The sequence below is a fragment of the Delphinapterus leucas genome, chromosome 19 (assembly GCF_059928025.1).
Source record: "Delphinapterus leucas isolate spDelLeu-1000000601 "Yukka" chromosome 19, BTC_Dleu_Yukka2, whole genome shotgun sequence".
Lineage (NCBI taxonomy): Eukaryota > Metazoa > Chordata > Mammalia > Artiodactyla > Monodontidae > Delphinapterus > Delphinapterus leucas.
The window spans coordinates 59,596,883-59,617,484 of NC_143147.1; the positions used below are offsets into that span (position 1 = coordinate 59,596,883).

Here is a 20,602-nt window from a genome sequence, read left to right on the forward strand (position 1 = left end):
TGGGACCGCATCCTTCTTCCATTAGCCCACCTCTCGCCTTGCCTGCCCTGTTCCCAGGTCTTCTCCGGGTTGGGTGGAGAGCAACCAGACTGGGGAGGACCCAGCCCTGTCCACAAGCAACAGCTGTGCCCTGGCCCCTCTGGCCTGCACTCCCTACCCCGCCTCCAGTGCCGCCCATCGTGGTAGGAAACAGAGAAGTTGCTCCTGCTTCCCAGGGAGGTGAATTGGGGATAGCAGGCCATGCTCCATCATTTCCCTGACACCTCTCCTAATTACCCAGTGTGTTATTCATTTGGATGTCAGAGCTGCCGCATGCCTGTGCCTTTAATTAATAATTTGGTAAAACTCTACTCAGGCCTGGCCAGGGCAGTGCAACAGGGACTGCTGGGGCTGGGCCAAACCTGCAGTGGGTGGGCCAGGCCAATGAGGACCCCCACCCCCAGCAAATGCAGAGGCCTTGGGCAGAAAGCTTGGCCCTGCTTCCTGTCCCCAGCTGTTCACTCCAGGCCACAGAGCCCCAGGTGAAGCCCCTTTAGGGACCCTTCCAGGAGGAGGCAGGAATGCAGACCCTGAGGGGTGTGTGAGCACCAGTGACTGGGGCCTAAGTGGGGGGATTTGCTCCCCTGGAGCCCAGGCTGGCCCTTGAGCCTTGGAGAGTTGAGACCCCAGGAGCCTAGGAGGGGAGGGGAGGTGTTTTGGTCAAAGGGGCCAAGAAGCCTGGCTCAGACCCAAGCTCAAACAGGCCAATGCCTGTGATCAGAAAGTAGGGGGGCAAGGGAGGTATCCTTGGGACAGCTAGGAACATGGCTGGGCCTCCTCCTTGACCTGATCATAAAGGACTCCTAGCCCTGGGTGTCCTCCATTCCTGACTGCTCCAGGTGAGGGGAGCGTGGGCAGACTGGGGTCCTGGAGGCGGGTGTCCTGAGGGGCCTGGGTGTGACCTGCAATGGTCAGGCCAGCCCACCACCTCGTGGGAGCCCCTCAGGCTCAGCCCCTGGGGACCCAGGGAAGGGGCACAGAGGCTGCCAGGCTAACAGAAAAATCTATTTGGATCCAACTTGAATTATTGAGTGTTTCGAGATTTATTCTTGGTTCTGGGGTGGGCTGTGATCTGCGAAGATGGATAGCATCTCGGCCCTATTTTTAAGGTTCTGTGAGAAGAAGCCCAGACACCACTGCACTTAGGGCTCCTGTGCAGCCTTCTGCAGGGTAGAGCCTCTGGGGGTGGGGGGTAGAGGTGGGCAGGACATGCCACCCCCAAGTGCCCTCCCCATTCCCAATCCCACTGCTTTCCTGCTCTCCCATGAATGACCCCAGCCAGTAGGTCCCCAGGCACCACCTCAGACCCTTCTAGTTGATTCTGCACTCCCCCAGCCTCCCCAACCCCTCCACATGAACCCTCAGCATGGTCCCTCCCTCGAGATGCTCAGGGCTATAGCCACACCCACCACCCTGGGGTGAGCCAGGGGTCCCAGCAAGCTGCTGACATGCTCTACCTCTTCATCTCATCTCTGATACGGCCTTGGTGTAGCCAGTAGACAGGGCCAAGGGGCCAATGGCACTGCCCACTGCTGCAGATTCTCTTCCATCAGACTGTAGCTGAAACTCTCGTCCCTTTAAGGTTCAGACGCCCCCACCTCTGCCCACAAGCCTTCCATGCCAGGCTTAACCCCCCCACTCAGCCCACCCAGGGTTAAACAACGTCTCTGCTATCCTCCAACTGGTTCTCCTGGAACCCTACTCCCCCCCCTGAGGTCAGGCCCAGGATTTATTGGGGCCATAATTAGTTTCTGATGGGGTGGGATTTACACCCTTTGGGGCTTCTGGGAAGAGCTGGAAACCCTTGAAAGCAGAGGTAGGTTGAGTCTTGACCCTCTGAAATTTGCAGGGGACTCTGCCCTCCCACTCCCCACTCAAGCCAGGGGCACTAACAGTGGCATCTTGGGGGTGGGGAGAGGGCCTCTTAGAAAAACCACTCACAGCCAGACTAACCCACTAAAGTCAATAAGCACAATGGAGACACTACTACCAACCTTATTGAAATAGAAAGAAAATATCACAAACAATTGTAGGCCAACACATTAGATAATCTGCATGACATGGACAAATTCCTAGAAACACACAAACTACCAGCTGATTGAAGAAACAGAAAATCTTCATAGATCTATAACAAAAGAGAGTGAATCAGTAATCAAAACCCCTCCCAACAAAGATAAGCACAGAGCCAGCTGGCTTCACAGGTGATTTTACCAAAGGTTTAACAAGAATCAACACCAATCCTTCTCAGAGGAGGGAACACTTCCTAACTATTCTATGAAGTCAGTACTACCCTCGTATCAAAGCCAGACAGAGATACCACAAGAAGAGTACAGACCAGTACACCTTATGAACACAGATGTAAAAATCCTCAACAAAACACTAGCAAATCAAACTCAGCAGCTTAGTAAAAGGATTATACACCACGACTGAGAAGGATTTATTCCATAAATTCAAAAGTGGCTCAAAATATGAAAGTCAATCAATATAACACACCACATTAACAGAATGAAGGAAAATGATCACTTCAATAGGTGCAGAAAAAGCATTCGATAAATCCAACACTCTTTCATGATAAAAACACAGAGAAACTAGGAATAGAAGGATCTTCCTCAACCGGATCAAGGGCATCTATGGAAAACCCACAGCTAACACCACACTCTAGTGAAGCTTCCCCCTAAGATCAGGCACCAGACAAGGACGTCCACTCTCCCTACTTCCATTCAACATTGCACTGGAGGTTCCAGCCAGGACAACCAGGCAAGAACAAGATATAAAAGTCATTCAGATTGGAAAGGAAGAAATAAAAGTGAAACTGTATTCACATAAGACATGATCTGATATATAAAACCCTTAAAGAACACACACACACACACAATTAGAGCTAATAAATGAATACAGCAAAGTTGCCAGATATAAGATACAAAAATCAAAGTTGCCAGATATAAGATACAAAAATGTATTTTTATACACTAGCAATGAACAATCCAAAAATAAAATGAATAAAACAATTCCATTTACAATAGCATCAAACAGAATAAAATACTCAGTAATAAATTTTACCAAAGGACGTACAGGGAGGGCGTGTACAATGAAAATTACAAAACATCATTGAAAGAAATTAAAGAAGATCTAAATGAGTGAAAAGACCCTGTGTTCAGTGATTTGAAGACGTAATAGTGTTAAGACAGCAATGCTCAGGGCTTCCCTGGTGGCGCAGTGGTTAAGAGTCCCCCTGCCAATGCAGGGGACACGGGTTCGAGCCCTGGTCCGGGAAGGTCCCGTATGTTGTGGAGCAACTAAGCCTGTGCGCCACAACTACTGAGCCTGTGCTCCAGAGCCCATGAGCCACAACTACTGAGCCTGCGTGCCACAACTACTGAAGCCCGTGCGCCTAGAGCCTGTGCTATGCAACAAGAGAAGCCACCGCAATGAGAAGCCCGCGCACCGCAACGAAGAGTAGCCCCCGCTCGCTGCAACCAGAGAGAAGCCCGTGCGCAGCAACGAAGACCCAAAGCAGCCAAAAATAAATTTAAAAAATGAATTTATTAAAAAAAATAACTTATTAAAAAAAAAAGACAGCAATGCTCTACTAATTGATCAGTGCAATCACTATCAAAATTCCAACTGCCTTTTTTGGGGCAGAACTGGACAAGCTGGTTCTAAAATTCATATGGAATCGCAAGAGACCCAAATATCCGTATACAAAAATTACCTCAAAATGCATCAAAGATCTAAATGTAAGAGCTGAAACTATTAAACTCTTAGAAGAAAACACAGGAGGAAATCTTTGTGACATCAGATTAGGCAATGGTTTCTTCATTATGACACCAAAAGCACAGGCAACAAGTGAAAAACAGATAAACTGGATTTCATCAGATTTTAAACTTTCATTCAAAGGATGTTATCAAGAAAATGAAAAGACAACACACAAAATGGGAGAACCTATTTGTAAATTATATAACTGAAAGGGGTCTGGTACCCAGGACATATAAAGAACTCGTACAACTCAATGACAGAAAGACAAACAACCCAATTTTAAAAATAGCAAAGAATTTGAGTGGACATTTCTCCCAGGAAGACATACAAATAGCTAATATACACATGAAAAGGGGCCCAAGATCATTAGTCATTAGGGGAATACAAATCAAAACCACAATGAGATACCATTTCACATACACTAGCATAGCCAGAATCAAAAAGACAGATAATTACAAGTGTTGGTGAGGATGTGGAGAACTTAGAACCCTGTGTTGCTGGTGGGGTTGTAAAAAGGTGCAGCCACCACGGAAAACAGGAGGAAAATAGTACGGCTATTCCTCAAAAAGTTAAACAGAGAGTTACCATGAAATTCCACTCCCAAGAGAACTAAAAACGTAAGTTCACACAAAAACTTGTACGTCGATTCGCACAGCAGTATTATTCATCATAGCCCCAAATAATCCAAATATTCATCAGTAGATGAATGGATAAACAACATGTGGCCTATCCATACAACAGAATATTATTTGGCCATAGAAGAAAGTACTGATCCATGTTACAACACAGGTGAACCTTGAAAACTCATGCTAAGGAGAGACTCCAGACATAAAGGTCACATACTCTGTGTGACTCCATTCCTATGAGGTACCCAGAATCGGCCAGGAAGCCCATTAGTGGTTGCCAGGGGCTGGGGCAGGGGGAGGGGTGGAGGAGAGTGACTGCTAATGGATACGGGAGGAAAAGGTTCTGGAACTAGACAGTGGTGTGCCTGCACAAGATTCTGAACATACTAAAAGCCAATTCACAGTACACTTAAAGATGTGAAAATGGTGACTTGTTACATGACTTTAACCTTGAAACAAACAAAAACCACTCAGGTTTTCAGTTGTCTGCAAACTGATCTCAGGCTCTGTCTGCTTCTCACTGAAGCGGAGGGGATGGGGATGAGGGACCCCACAGCAGTCCATGCCTCAGCCCAGGGGGCCCACCTGACTCCTCTGGTCAGTGAGGAAGCAGTGGCTTTAAGCAGAGCCCCAGTCCCACCCCAGTAGGAGGTCTCGGCCATCTCTGTGCCTGTCTTAGAGATGGGTCCCCAGGGGATGCTGCTGCAGACATCACCCCGAGCCTCCCGGCACCATGGGAAGCTCTCCTGTTGGCATGTGCGTGGGGCAGGCATTGAAGGGGAAGGTGCCATTGGGGCCGGGGAGTCACGGTCCTTCCTGCCCAGCCCTTGCGGGACCTGCATTCTGGCGGCTTGGGGTGGTGGAAGGAGCTCAGTAGGAAATGAGGACCTTTACTTCCTGTTTCTCCCTTCCCATTGGTGCAGTTAGCACAGCCTTGCAGACTGAGGACCATCAACCTTGGCCCCTGTGGGCCCCACTTCTCCAAACCTTCTCACTTTCTTTGCAAGGACTGACTGCGTGCCAGGTTCTGTGCCACGGCCACTCCACACAGGGCTGCAGCTGTCCGGGGAGACAGCATAGGTGTGATCCCCATTACAGGCTCGAAGCTTTGCCCAAGGCCAGTCAGTACAAAGCCGTCAGGCCCAGCCAGCTCTGCGTGGCTTCCATCCTGCGCTCCGAAGTCCCCCCCCACCCCCTGGTCCTGATGAACTCTGGGCAGGGAGAGACCTGGAAGAAGTTAGGAGGGCAGTGGTTGTGGAGCACCAGGCAGGGCCTGCGTGGGTGGTAGGCTGGGACTGAGTCTCCTGAGGGCCACCCTGGCACAGAGTCCTGGGCACCAGGCTCGGGGCACATCTGGGGTGGCTCAGCACCCTTGTACTCAGCAGGGGTGTGAACGAGGCAGCAGCTGCCTGGGACCCCAGGCAAGTGTCACTGTTTCCCTTGTCCTTGGGCAGCCCCCAGGACTATGGCTGCACTTAATCCAGCTGTGACCCCCCGGTGGAACCCTGCCCAGGCCTGTTTGTGCCCAGTGACCATCAGGGATTTTAGGGAGATGGTTTCGCCATGGCCCCGTGCTCCTGCACACCTCAGACGGGATTCCACGCTGTCCCTGCCTCTGACCACTAACGTCTCAGCGTGGCGCCCAGCTGGTGCTGGACGCCCCCCATCCTTCATTAACTGGGAACTGACTGTGTCACCGCCGGCAGGGACTCCACGTGGACCCTCACGCTCAATCCCCCAACTGGACTACGCAGGTGCTTGTATCCCCGCAAAAAAACAGGTTTCGAGAGGGAGGACCGGTCCCTCTCGGAGCACCGTCAGATGCCACATTCCACCTTCTCTCCCAGCACACAGACCCGTGCCTCAGTCCAGAGGCAGGGAGAGCTGGGGCACTGCCGGCACAGGGGAGCCAAGAGCCGCAGGTACTGAGGTGCAGGTTCTAAACAGGCACAGCATCCCAGAGCCTGGGGTGAGTGGGCAGAAGGCCCGGAGCCTGCTAGGGAGGGTGGGGTGAGCTGGGGTTCCCTGTGTACCACCGGCTGTGAAGAGCAGGTGTTTTTCTCAGTCTCAGGATTGGGTGGACAGTAGAAGCTGAGGTGAGAAAAAAGATGTGCCAGCGAGGACATCTGGGGAGGACCACAGATCAGAGCCTGGGATAGGCCTTCCTGCCTGAAGGGGTCCCCTTGAAGGTACCTGTGGAACATGCCGGAAGCTGCTGAGCTCAGTGGGCCATCCAGTGGACCCATAAGCATGTGGGTGGCACCCAGCAGCCCACCTGGCCCCAGTAGGCCCTCTGTACCCCGAAGCCCCCTGCCCTGGAATGGCCCTGCTTCCTATTGCAATGTCCTGACTAGGGGCTACTACTACCATGTGGGGCAGCCCCTGGCCCCGCCTTACAAAGGGTTTTGGGAGCACAGGTTAAGCGGGAGGGGAAGGGGGACAGCTGACCCCAAATAGCTGGCTGCCTTGCTTACTTGTCCCCTTTGCTTCTTCCATGAGCCCGGGCCCTGGAAGAGAGCTCCCTTCTCACTCTGAATGAAAGGAGAGACACCAGAGCGGGGCATGGAAGGAGCGCTGGGACCCGGGGCCTCCCTGGGCTTCCATCCCAGGCTGTCAAACCATGACAGGCAGTTCCTTCTTGAGAGGCAGGATAAACGGCAAGAAAGGCTTGCCTCCGAGGATTCTTCACACCCCTCAGCAAAGATTCCAGAGTCCTTAGGGAACCTGGGGGTGAGCTGGGAGGAGGTGGAGGACTAGGGCTGCTTGGGAGGCACCCAGGGGCTGTGGGTGGGGCCGTGCGCCTCCTTGGGACTAGCTCACACCAAGAGGAGTGGCCAGGCAGGGCGCCAGAGTCAGGGCTGCCCTCCCACAGCGGAGACGCGTTTTGAAGCTGGGCCTCTGGGTGAAGAGGCTGGCAGGGGGGGAGTGCGTCGGGTTGACAGGAACAGGGGAGAGCTATTGGCACTTGAACACAGTGGGCTGCCCGCCCTCAGGGCCCGTGGCCAGGATAGCAGATCCCAACACCCATCTCCTCGGGTACGGGTGCCGGCCCTCTGTCTGGCACCCCACCCCTGCAGCCCAGACTGCCCCTGTATGTCCCCCAACCCTCAGCCTTTTCCAGACTCAGACACTGCTCTTCTCCCCTCCTCCTGGCCCTGCACGTCCCAGCAGCAGGCAGTCTGGAGACCGGCTGGGCAGCCAGGGGCCAAGCCTGACAGCAGCCACCCCAGTCTGGACCCTCCCCGCCCAGGGTAGAAGCGGCTCAGTGTAGCTGGTCGGCAGGGAGGGGCGTGCTGGTTTATAAACAAACACAAAGTGAAAGCGGCACATGTACTCAGAGGAGCAGATGGGCAAGGAGAAGGTGTGCATGTATGTGCAGTCTGGCAGCTGTAAGCCCACCTGGGCGCTTTCAGAACAAAACAAAAAAACACCAGAAAATCCCCTACGAACTTTGAATCCCTTCCTGCGCTCCTAAGAAATTAACGTCATGTGCTCTCTGGGCCTGGCACTCTGCCATGTGAGCTCTGTCTTCCACTGAGCTCTCTCCAGGCCCCTGGGCCTCATGACCGTGGAATGGAAAGGTGGCCACCCCAGTCCATCCGAGCAGGGCTGTGCCTTCTGTGTCCCCATGTCCTCGGGCCGGGGTGCCCCACCTGCTGTGGGGGCCGCTCCCCCAGTCCCTACAGACGAGCTGGAGCAGGGCCACAGGCGGCCCAAGAGTCTTCCTGGCATCCAGCTCGGTGCCAGCCCCAGCCCTTGCCCTACTGCCCCTGGTCACCTGGGCCCAGGGCTTTCCGGTGTGTCCTGGGGTTTCGGCTGTGGGATTTGAGGGGCCCGTCCTTACCTGCGGGCTCTTCTGAGGCTCCCTGAGGGCACGCCTTTGGCCTCTGTGCCTTCTTGCTCCTGGTAATGACATCAAGAAAGGACAGCATCAAACGTCAGAGCCCCCCTCGATCCCCAGGTGGTCCCTGGAAGCTGTGTCGACCTGGATCCTCAGGGGTGCGAGAGCCCAGGCCAGAGGGGGCAAGGCAGATCCTGACGGCCAGCCCCCACCCTTGGGAGAGTTCAGGGGTCCCAGCCACACCTTCCCACAGTTCTCAAAGCAGCTTAGCCAGGCCCAGGCCAGCACGGGCTTGGAGGAGAAGGGAGCACAAAGGAAGCGCCGTGCTTGTAAGGACTCCTGGTGGGAGAGGATGGGCCTGATGTCCAAGCTGCCAATGGAAACCCTGCTATCTCAGTCTCTTCATCGGCAAAGTGATCACAGTGCCTGTCTCATGGTAAGTGCCATTAGGATTAAGTAACCAACCACTGCTGGCTGTGACTGTACCACAACACAGTGGGATGACAATCACCGTGCACACCACACAGGTGAGGAAACAGGCTTTGAGAGCGTAAACGACACAGCAGGTGCAGAGCCAGGACATGAACCGGGACCACCTGACTCTCTCACCCTTTCTGTGGAGACCACGACATAAATGGACCAAGGTAAGCAGGGAGCGCCCTGGTGGGAGGTGAGCTTTGGGGGTTGCTGGACAGTTCCCACTGAACATGGAGTCCACACTGGCCCCCAGCATTCTGCTGGCTCTTCTCCTGTCCCCTCAGGAACCCTGCGCCCCCTGCCTGGCCCTGCCTGTCTGGCCTGAGCCACAGCGCCACCGCCGAGCGGCCCAGCCACCAGAAGTGGCCCCACGGGGGCATGACCCAGCCACCCCAGCACTCACCTTTCTGGCCGCAAGGCAGGGGCCCCTTGGACTCCCAGGGTCCTGCGGATGTAGTCTCGGGAGCGGATGTCAGCCTGAAGAAAGGGATGGCTCGAGTGAGAGGGGTGGCTGGGGTCCCAAGCTGGCCTCTGGACCAGTCCCCACCCGATAGGGTGGCCCCTCCTGGAAAAGCCCACGGAGGCCCAGCCTGAGGGAAAAGGAGCAGCGGCCCCATCATGCGTGGGTGCCAGGATGTCAGGCCCTCTGGCTGGGGTGCTTGACAGCACGTCCCCGAAGGGCGTGAGGAAATGGGCTGGGTGCCTCACTCCTATTTCAGTTGGCTTTCAGTGGGTTTATAGCTTGTGCTTCCCTGTAGGTTTTGCTTGAGCCAACAGTTTCTCTGCTAAAGCCCTCTTCTCTGAAGGCTGTCCTCAGCCCAGCTTGTCTGTTCTCACTTTTGGTTCATCTGGCTCCCTGGCTAGTGTCAGCTGCAACCTCTGTCCCTGGAGAAGTGTCTGGAAAGTTCTTCAGAGTCACCAGAATGAAAGGGGGCTTCTGGGCCACAGGCTGGGATCAGGGCACACCCTGGGGAGAGGGGAACAGGCCTGAGTGGGGCCCCCAGGACCTTTGCGGCACAGGCTCTCCCCGTTCCAGGGGGCCTGGCCTCAGGGAGGCCCCTGATCCCGGCTCAGATGGCTCAGCCCCGCTTTGGGCTGTGTGACAACAGGACACAACAGCTAATCCCCCCGACTGTTTCTACTTAAGAGTGAATGGGCAAGCGGGCAGGGTGGGCGGCAGGGTGCTCCGGGAGAAAGGCCCCGGAGACGCGAGGCAGCACCTCCCGCCTTCCCCTGCAGCAACCGGTCCCGGCCTGGCCTGGGAGCTGGGGGCAGCGGGCCTGTGACCAACGGAGCAGGCCCTAAGCCGTTCTCTCAGCTTCTCCTCAGAGCTTACAGAAGTAGTCAGGAGGGCAAAGTGTACACAGGTGAGTGGGCCAAGGAAGAAGATGGACCAAGAGATAACCAGTGCCACTGGACAGGGCCACACCCCTTTCCTGGAAACGATAGGGTTGGTGGGCTCCTGGGTGCAGACGTCTGGCTTTTCTCTAGGGCAGACACACGGTCCTTGCCCACCTCTGAGGGGTTCACGGCACTTTACAGGGCATCCCCCCACCTGCAAGGACACAGCTATCATCCACTCTGGGGCAAGGCGAGACACAGAAGGGACAGAGACCTGCCCACCATACCAGCTCAGCAGAGTCCCTGGCTCTGAGGGCCTGTGGAGAAATCTCGGGTCGTCACCCCACCCACCACAAGGTCGCACAGGTGGATGGGAATGGGGGAGGAAAGGCTTCCTGGGGCCAGGACACGTCACAGGCTTTTGCACCTACGAACCCTGTACGGGGAGGGAAGGAGGCTGAGGCTGGTGGACACTTAGAAAGTCCACCCTGGAAGCCACCCTAGGGGCCTTGACTCTGCAGCCCTGAGAGTTGCTGGCAGGGGCGGAGAGCCACAGCCACGTGTGTGCCGCTGCTGCCACCTGGAGGCTGCCCTGCACACCAGCAGCCGGGGGGGGGGTCCCAAACCCCGAGGTGGTGGCTACGGGGGCTCTTGGGGTGGTCGAGGCAGAGCCAGGACCCTCAGGTTTGCAGTGTCACCAGGTGGTGCTGAGCTGAGAGTACCGAGCGGGCCTGTGGCACCTAGGCCAGGTTGCCTCTAGTTGACGCAGCACAGGCCTCAGGGACACACGGAGCAGCAGGCGACATACAGTCCCTGCTGGGAAGGCAAATCTGATGGTGTCCCCTCCCAACTCACATCCAAGGCCCTGTAGTAAACCTGAAGTTCTGCCCCCTGCAATGCACACAGGCTTCCGCCCACTCACCCTCGCCAGGGCTCCAGCCACAAGTTCCTCTGAGTTTCTGGCATCAAACTCCTTCCTGCCCAAGGGCCTTTGCAAATGCTGGTCTCAGGCCTGGACTGCCCTTCCCCCTCTTCCAGCAGGCCTCTCCCTGAGGACAGCTTCTCACAGATCCTTGCCTCATGGGCTTCCCTGGGACTTGCACCTGCTCTGCACCTTGTCATGGCCAAGACCACCAAGGCGGCCCAAGGGCTTCCTGCATGAGGTTAGCTGAGCCAACTCGTTCACCAGAGTTCTGATCCCCCTGGGCCCCAAGTTAGGTGCTGGGTGCCTGGCGTGGCCACACCCTGGAGTCTCCTGATTTTATCCCTGGCCCAAGTCTTCCTCAGCAGTGCCCAGCAGCCCTGCAGGGGCCCCCCAGCCGAGGATGGCCGCTCCCTCCCAGGCCAGCGGGGCAGCTTGGGCCCTCAGGGGCTGGCAGGCCACTCTGCTATTTGAGCTGACGTCAGCTGATTTTCCCGATGACCCAGGGTGCCAGAGGCTGAAAGGCTGAGTGCAGGGGCACAGCAGACCCCCGGGCTAGGCAGGGCAGGCCTCTGCATCTTCCAGGCCCCTCTCCTCCCCTCCGGAGCCTAGTGTGGCCCAAACGGACTCTCCCACAGGCGCTTGTGGACCCTCAGCCCGGGAGCACAGGAAGAGCAGGTGCCATGCGCTAGCCTACCCACCTGGCAGCCCACTCACCTGGCGCACGGGCTCCGGGATCCGAAACTTGCAGCAGCCATGGGTCAGGCGCACGGCTGCCTCCAGGCTCATCTTGTGGCCCACAGAGACATAGAGGGGCTTGGTGCTGTGGTCGTGGCTCTTCAGGGCCTGTGACAGGGAGGGCGAGGTCAGGGCACTGGGCAAGCTCTGTGGGCTGGAGGACTGACATGTCCTGGGCGGTGGGCAGGAGCTTGGGAGACTGGCAGCACCCTTGGGGCACCTTCTTGATGTTTGTCTTAGGGACAGGGTGGGGCGAGTGAGGGCCCAGAGGCCCCCTCAGCACAGTGGGGGAGGGGAAGAAATAAAGATGCAGGGGCAGCCAGAGTGGCAGGAAGATAGGGAGAGGCGGACGGGTTCTGGGGCACACACGTACATGGGTACTGACCCCGGGCCCCCTCTGGCCCTCAGCTGAGGGGTCTGCCTCAGTGGGGCACAGGCCCCTGGCCACTCACCATGCCCAGGACGGTCCCGGAGCCTCCCATCAGAGGAAATGAGTCTCCTCCACCCTTCAGGAGCCGTATCTGGAAAACAGAAAAAAGACTTGGAAAAACACCTTTCTTGGTGAAAGGCTTGAAGGCAAGCCTGCTCACCTTTAAAACCTGAGCAGCCGCTGGGCAAGGAGATGGAAGGGCCCATCGCGAGTGGACCCTGCGTCCAAGCGCGGCCTGCAGCACCATCTCACCTTGACGAGGTACTCTCCTCCCCATTCTGCAGCAGGGAAGAGGCAGCAGCCCGCCCAGGCCCCAGTGCTGCAGGGTGGAGGTACCAGGCTGGTGCACACACAGGGCCACAACCCACTCGAGGCCACTTACTTCCTGCTGCTTTCTCTCCTGCTACAAATTTGAGCACTTCTGATTCAACCTGACAAATTTTTTGGGGTGGTGGTGGTGGGGACTGGCCCATTGGGTGGGTCAGGGGCCCCTGTCAACTCAACCAACAGGCACTCCACACAGGCATGGGGGAGCTGCAAGGATGAGACAGATGCAACTGACCCGTTCTCAGAGTTGGCCGTCCAGGTTAGAGAGCCACGTGTGTCACCAGCTCCCGCCAGAGGGGGTCCCAGAGGAGGGAGATGCCCCAGGCAGATGGGGGTGGCACGGCAGGTGGAAAAGTACAGAGCGTTGTACAGGCCCTGAATGCCCGGTCCCCGATACCTGGAGGCTCTGCCCCCACGTGGGGTGCCACAGCAGCACGCAGGCAGGGGTGGAGAGGAGGCAAGTGTGCACCCAGAGGCTGGGAGAGGAGCTCCGAGTCTCCGGAGATGACCCACCACCCACAAGGCACGCAAAGAAAGCTGGTCTTCCTCAGTCCAGGTCAGCAATCCAGGCTGGGAGGAGAGCGCCCCAGGTGGAGCTGGTCTGCAGCGGGGCGGACTCCGGCCCCCTCACCTTCTCCTTGTGCAGAGCGTTGTTCTCCAGCCCATCCACCTGCAGGAGTTTCTTGGCCACCCCGATGCAGGGCAGGTCTGTGAGGACACCAAGGTGGCAGGCTACCCCAAAGCCTGTAGGGGCAGAGCAAGATGAGGCTGGGGAGGTGAGGCAATGAGTCTAGCAGTTTAGAGACAGTGTGGGGATGGGGGCCACACCAGAGAGCCTCGCTGAGCTTTTCCACGTGAACAGAGGCCTGTCGGTGGGCAAGGACTTGTGGGACAGGGCTGTAAGCCCCACCCTGGCCTCGGACGTGGCCTCTACCCTGACTTCCGGGCTGGCAGGCTGGGTGGAGGGCGCCCCCCACCCCCGACAAGATTAGGAGCCTAATTATAATTAGTGTGCTCACATGCTCCACCCGCTTCTTCCACCCTCCCCTCTCCTTTGTGGCCACCTTCAGGCCTCTGCAACTCTGCCCTTAACTCGCCCAGGACTTTGGGGCTCCTGCCAGGGCGCAAGGACTGCAGTGACTGGGGGCCAGGCCCAGGGCTGGCCTGCTGGTCCTCCACTAGTGTCCAGGGTGGCTCTGGGCCCACAGGCTCCCAGGGCAGGGGCTAAAATCACAATGCCACCCCTTCCTGACTCCCTCTGCCGCCCAACCCCCAGGTTTGTATCTGAGGGTAAGACAGCCCCTCCCCCTTGGTGGTTCTCCCCGGGACCAGGTTCCAGCACCCAGGTGGGTGTGGGTTTCCCTGTGCCAGTGGGGAACAGGCACACCTGTCTGTTCCTGTTCGGTTTCAGGCAAGGGTCTGTTTAGGACACAGGGCAGGCCGCCACTGGGACAGGTTAGCTGGGCTCAGGGCCTGAGACTTCTGGAAGCGTCAGGTCCAAACTGGATGTTGGTACCTGAGCTGAGCCAGCAGAGGCGGTGGAGGCAGGCAGGAAAGGGGCAGGGGTGAAGAGAAGTAGGGGCTCCTTACTAGGGGGCCTTGACAAGGAAAGCAAGGCCAGAAGGAGCTGCAAGGTCAGGCTGGGGCCTGGGGCAGACTGCACCCCTCCTGGTCCCTCTCTTACAGCCCTCTCAGGGAGTCTTGGGAGCAAATTACCTCGGTGGTGGAGCACCCCATTTCCATCCACAAAAAGGACCTGGAAGAGCCACAGGGGAAAGTCACGGTCAGCTGAAGTGCCCCTCGCCCATCAGGTTGGGGCATCCCAGAGCAAGACGAGGGCCCCAGCTCTTCAGGTCTGATCCCTCCTGAGGCAAAAGCACTTCTCCAGGAAGCTCATGGATCTCTCCCTGCAATGGGGTGGGGCCTGTAAAGCACTTCTCCAGGAAGCTCATGGATCTCTCCCTGCAATGGGGCGGGGCCTGTGGAGGGCCTTTCCTCCAACCCAGTGAGATACCTGCCTGGGGCATGAGGCGGGGCTCCTTCTCCCGCAGCTGCTGCACCGCGTCCACCAGGAAGGGCACCTCTCGGAAGGCCAGGAAGCCTGACACGTAGGGGGCTGTCAGGCTCACCATGCGACAGTCCTCATACATCACCTGCCACCAGGCACCCAGGTCACTAGGCACGCGCGGCCCTGGCCACCTCCCCCGCACCCTTGCATGCCCTTGGCCCTTATCTGACAATCCCTGTCACTCCCTCTGTCTCCCAGGCCCACCCCCAAGTCGCCCCCTTCCCTGCCTCACTAACTGGAGACAGGTGATCCACCCTGCAGATGGGCGGTGGGGATTCAAATGCTGCCATTTCAAAGGTACTGGCCACACCTGGTCTGTATCAGGCCCTCCTCAGGCTGCCTCCTTTGTAAATCAGACCTGCTGCCTCCCCACCCCACCCTGCTGCCAGGCAGTTTGGAGGCTCACAGAAGACAAAGCACAAGAAGCACCTGTGAATAGACACCATAGTGCCATATTAGAAGGGGCCTCGGGGAAGAAAAGGCCAAGTCTTCACAGAGGCTACAATAGCAAGAAGGGCAACTCTGGCTTTAAGAAAAGAGATTACAAATATTTCGGAAAAAGGACAGGCACGATCTCAGAGTGAGGCAGTTTGGAAGAGAATTGGGTCCCAAGGGATGGGAGAGTCCAAAAAGAAAAATTCTGAGGCTGCAAATAACCCCAGAGAGAGAAGAGGGGATTACCCCTGGGGATGTTGTGCTAAAAGGCCTGGCTCACGCTGGGAGGAGTGGGGGCCAGGAGTCTGAGGCAGACCTGCTGGGGACCACCCAGAATTTTCACACGCTCTGGCAGACTGTTCTTCAAACTGAAAAGTCCTAACACAGCATGGAAGAGGAGGCCCTGTTGGTACTTGATTAGCATGTAACGACCCGCTCAGAGCACAGGACGGCAGCCCTAAGCCCCTTAAACCTTGAGTTTTCATTACAGCCAGACCACCGGAGGTGAGAACGGTTCCCACTAAGCACACATTCTCCAGAACCTTCAGATGTCCTGGACTGTTACTGACCATCCCACCCCCCCACCAATCTCTTGGTGATAGCTTTCAAAATCATACTTCCACCTCTCCCTTGAAGCTAGGTCATAATGACATGGCCCTAAATGAAGGAATTACTCTAATAGCATGGAGGAAGGGGCTCGTCCTTCCAACATTTTTATCAGTGACTCACAGGAAACTCATCAAACTGCCAATGACCTAGAGTGGGCAGGGTCCAACCGGATGACAGACCAGAGAATTCGATTCACAGTGAATCCAGCAGGCTGGAGTGCTGAACCCCATGCAACAGGATGACTCTTCACGGGGACATGCGTGAAGTTCAAGTGTGGCCTGAGTTCCCACAGGATGATGGTGGCTGCTTACGTTTGAATCCCTCTGCACAAGCTCCAGGAACCAGAGATCCACAGGAGAGGAGATGAACCCCCTCTACCCCATGCCCACAGCATAGCTGGGAGACAAGCCAATTACAAGCAACGGTGTGCATCTACAGGCGGAAATAAACAGCCCAGACTCACAGAGCCAGCTCTGGGCCCCTCGCCAGAAAGGCAGGTGGGAAAGGGGCAAGGGCAGGGGGTGTGGTGGGGCCTAGTGGTGGGGAGCCTGATGGAATGAGACCTGGGGGGCAGCCCCAGCCTTATCAGGAAGATGCTGCTCTGGGGAGACACAGGTGAGCCCTGGGGGCTTGTGGAGAAGAGAGTGAGGCCAGAAGTGTAAGGTCCTTTGGAAATGAGAGTATCAAAGAATCAGAAGAGACACTGGTCATCTTTGCTTCTGAAAAGGATGCCATTTATTGGCACGACTATACTTCACTGTCCCTTATGATTTAAGAAACCCATTGAGGCACCCAAACCCCTGGCCCTTGAGTTTCCTGTTTAAATACATTTTTTTTTTCTAAGGCCACACCGTGTGGCATGCAGGATCTTCCCTGCAGTGGAAGTGCAGAGTCTTAGCCACTGGAACACCAGGGAAGTACCTAAGTACAACTTAGAGGGAACAGAGAACTACAAGAACTCAGAAGGCAATGATCAAACCTTGTGAGTTGATGAAATGCTGCCCCCAACCAGTTGTGCAGCAGAGGTAAGTTAACTAAACGGCAGCCAGAGAGCACAGCCTGGCAGAAATAAAAACAGAAACACAAAAAAACCTGACAAGACAGAAAACCCAGCATATGCATGACTGAAAAAGAGAAACAAAACTATGGAGTTGAAATAATAAATATAACTAATACTTAAAACCACAAACTAAGAAACGTTCCAAAAATAAAAGAAGATCTGACCCCACATATTGAAAGACCCAAGTGGGAACTTGGGGAAACTGACATGGAAGTCAACTCAAGATGTATCTTAGTGAAGATCCACCAGAAGGCAGACAGCAGAAGCAAGAAGAACTACAATCCTCCAGCCTGTGGAATGAAAAACTGCATTCATAGAAAGACAGAAAAAATGAAAAGGCAGAAGACAATGTACCAGATGAAGGAACAATATAAAACCCCAGAAAAACAACTAAATGAAGTAGAGATAGGCAACCTTCCAGAAAAAGAATTCATAATAATGATAGTGAAGATGATCCAGGACCTCGGAAAAAGAATGGAGGCAAAGATGGAGAAGATGCAAGGAATGTTTAACAAAGACCTAGAAGAATTAAAGAACAAACACCTAGAAGAATTAAAGAACAAACAAACAGAGATGAACAATGCAATAACTGAAATGAAAAATACACTAGAAGGAATCCATAGTAGAATAACTGAGGCAGAAGAACGGATAAGTGACCTGGAAGACAGAATGGTGGAATTCACTGCCGTGGAACAAAATAAAGAAAGAAGAATGCAAAGAAATGAAGACAGCCTGAGAAACCTCTGGGAAAACATTAAACACACCAACATTCACATTATAGGGGTCCCAGAAGGAGAAGAGAGAAAGGACCCGTGAAAATATTTGAAGAGATTATAGTTGAAAACTTCCCTAACTTGGGAAAGGAAATAGCCACCCAAGTCCAGGAAATGCAGAGTCCCAGGCAGGGTAAACCCAAAGAGAAACACACTGAGACACACAGTCATCAAACTGACAAAAAATTAAAGACAAAGAAAAATTATTGAAAGCAACAAGGGAAAAATGACAACATACAAGGGAACTCCCATAAGGTTAACAGCTGGTTTCTCAGCAGAAACTCTACAAGCCAGAAGGGAGTGGTAAGATATATTTAAAGTGATGAAAAGGAAGAAGCTACAACTAAGATTACTCTACCTGGCAAGGATTTCATTCAGATTTGACAGAGAAATCAAAAGCTTTACAGACAAGCAAAAGCTAAGAGAATTCAGCACCACCAAACCAGCTCTACAACAAATGCTAAAGGAACTTCTCTAAGTGGGAAACGAAAGAGAAGAAAAGGACCTACAAAAACAAACCCAAAACAATTAAGAAAATGGTAATAGGAACATACTTATTGATAATTACCTTAAATGTGAATGGATTAAATGCTCCAACCAAAAGACACAGGCTCGCTGAATGGATACCAAAACAAGACCCACATATATGCTGGCTACAAGAGACCCACTTCAGACCTAGAGACACATACAGACTGAAAGTAAGGGGATGGAAAAAGATATTCCGTGCAAATGGAAACCAAAAGAAAGCTGGAGTAGCAATACTCATATCAGATAAAATAGACTTTAAAATAAAGAATGTTACAAGAGACAAGGAAGGACACTATATAATGATCAAGGGATCAATCCAAGAAGAAAACATAACAATTATAAATATGTATGCACCCAACATAGGAGCACCACAATACATAAGGCAAATGCTAATAGCTATAAAAGAGGAAATCGACAATAACACAATAACAGTGGGGGACTTTAACACCTCACTTACATCAATGGACTGATCATCCTGACACAAAATTAAAAAGGAAACACAAGCTTTAAATGACACAACAGACCAGATAGATTTAATTGATATTTATAGGACATTCCATCTGAAAACAGCAGATTACACTTTCTTCTCAAGTACACATGGGACATTCTCCAGGATAGATCATATCTTGGGTCACAAATCAAGCCTCAGTAAATTTAAGAAAATTGAAATCATATCAAGCATCTTTTCCAACCACAACACTTTGAGATTAGAAATCAATTACAGGGAAAGAAACGTAAAAACCACAAACACATGGAGGCTAAACAATACGTTACTAAATAAACAAGAGATCACTGAAGAAATCAAAGAGGAAATCAAAAAAATACCTCGAGACAAATGACAATGAAAACACGATTCAAAATCTATGGGATGCAGCAAAAGCAGTTCTAAGAGGGAAGTTTATAGCAATACAATCCTACTTCAAGAAACAAGAAAAATCTCAATAAACAATCTAACCTTACACCTAAAGGAACTAGAGAAAGAAGAACAAACAAAACCCCAAGTTAGGAGAAAGAAAGAAATCATAAAGATCAGAGCAGAAATAAATGAAATAGAAAGAAAACAATAGCAAAGATCAATAAAACTCAAAGCTGGTTTTTGAGAAGATAAACAAAATTGATAAACCTTTAGCCAGACTCATCAAGAAAAAGAGGGAAAGGACTCAAATCAATAAAATTAGAAATGAAAAAGGAGAAGCTACAATGGACACCACAGAAATACAAAGCATCATAAGAGACTACTACAAACAACTCTACACCAATAAAATGGACAACCTGGAAGAAATGGACAAATTCTTGGAAAGGTGTAACCTTCCAAGACTGAACCACGAAGAAATAGAAAATATAAACAGACCAATCACAAGTAATGAAATTGAAACTGTGATTAAAAATATCCCAACAAACAAAAGTCCAGGACCAGATGGCTTCACAGGTGAATTCTACCAAACATTTAGAGAAGAGCTAACACCCATCCTTCTCAAACTCTTCCAAAATATTGCAGAGGAAGGAACACTCCCAAATTCATTCTACGAGGCCACCATCACCCTGATACCAAAACCAGACAGATACTACAAAAAAAAGAAAATTACAGACCAATATCACTGATGAATATAGATGCAAAAATCCTCAACAAAATACTAGGGAACAGAATCCAAAAACACATTAAAAGGATCGTTCACCATGATCAAGTGGGATTTATCCCAGGGATGCAAGGATTCTTCAATATATGCAAATCAATCAATGTGATACACCATACTAACAAACTGAAGAATTAAAAACCGTATGATTGGACTTCCCTGGTGGCGCAGTGGATAAAGAATCTGCCTGCCAATGCAGGGGACATGGGTTCGATCCCTGGTCCGGGAAGATGCCACGTGCCACGGAGCAACTAAGCCCATGTGCCACAACTACTGAGCCCGCATGCTGCAACTAAGGAGCCCGTGTGCCGCAACTAAGGAGCCCATGTGCTGCAACTAAGGAGCCCACCTGCCACAACTATGAGCCAGTGCAACCAAATAAATAAATAAATATTAAAACACCACCACCACCACCATATGATCATCTCAATAGGTGCAGAAAAAGCTTTTGACAAAATTCAACAGCCATTTATGATAAAAACTCTCCAGAACGTGGGCATAGAGGAAACCTACCTCAACATAATAAAGGCCATATACGAGAAACCCACAGCAAACATCATTCCCAATGGTGAAAAACAAAGCATTTCCTCTAAGATCAGGAACAAGACAAGGATGTCCACTCTCGCCACTATTATTCAACATAGTTTTGGAAGTCTAGCCACGGCAATCAGAGAAGAAAAAGAAATTAAAGGGATACAAATAGGAAAAGAAGAAGTAAAACTGTCACTGTTTGCAGATAGATGACATGATACTATACACAGGTAAATCTGAAGATGCCACCAGAAAACTACTAGAGATAATCAATGAATTTGGTAAAGCTGCAAGATACAAAATTAATGCACAGTAATCTCTTGCATTCCTATACACTAACAACAAAAGATCAGAAAGAGAAATAAAGGAAAATTAAGAAATTAAGGGGAGGCGGGGCTGGTGGTGGTGGTGGGATGAATTGGGAGATTGGGATTGACATATATACACTAATATGTACAAAATAGATA

General features: G+C 52.7%; 1 protein-coding gene across 1 annotated transcript in view; it reads right to left on the reverse strand.

Moving 5' to 3' along the window:
- The window catches only part of ENDOV (endonuclease V), a 53,501-nt gene that overhangs the window by 28,436 nt on the left and 4,463 nt on the right, over positions 1–20,602 (reverse strand). Inside the window, 7 exon segments of the mRNA XM_022589401.2 lie at positions 8,266–8,324; positions 9,143–9,216; positions 11,720–11,848; positions 12,193–12,261; positions 13,129–13,241; positions 14,214–14,253; positions 14,516–14,650. Coding sequence (XP_022445109.2) covers positions 8,266–8,324; positions 9,143–9,216; positions 11,720–11,848; positions 12,193–12,261; positions 13,129–13,241; positions 14,214–14,253; positions 14,516–14,650 — 619 coding nt within the window.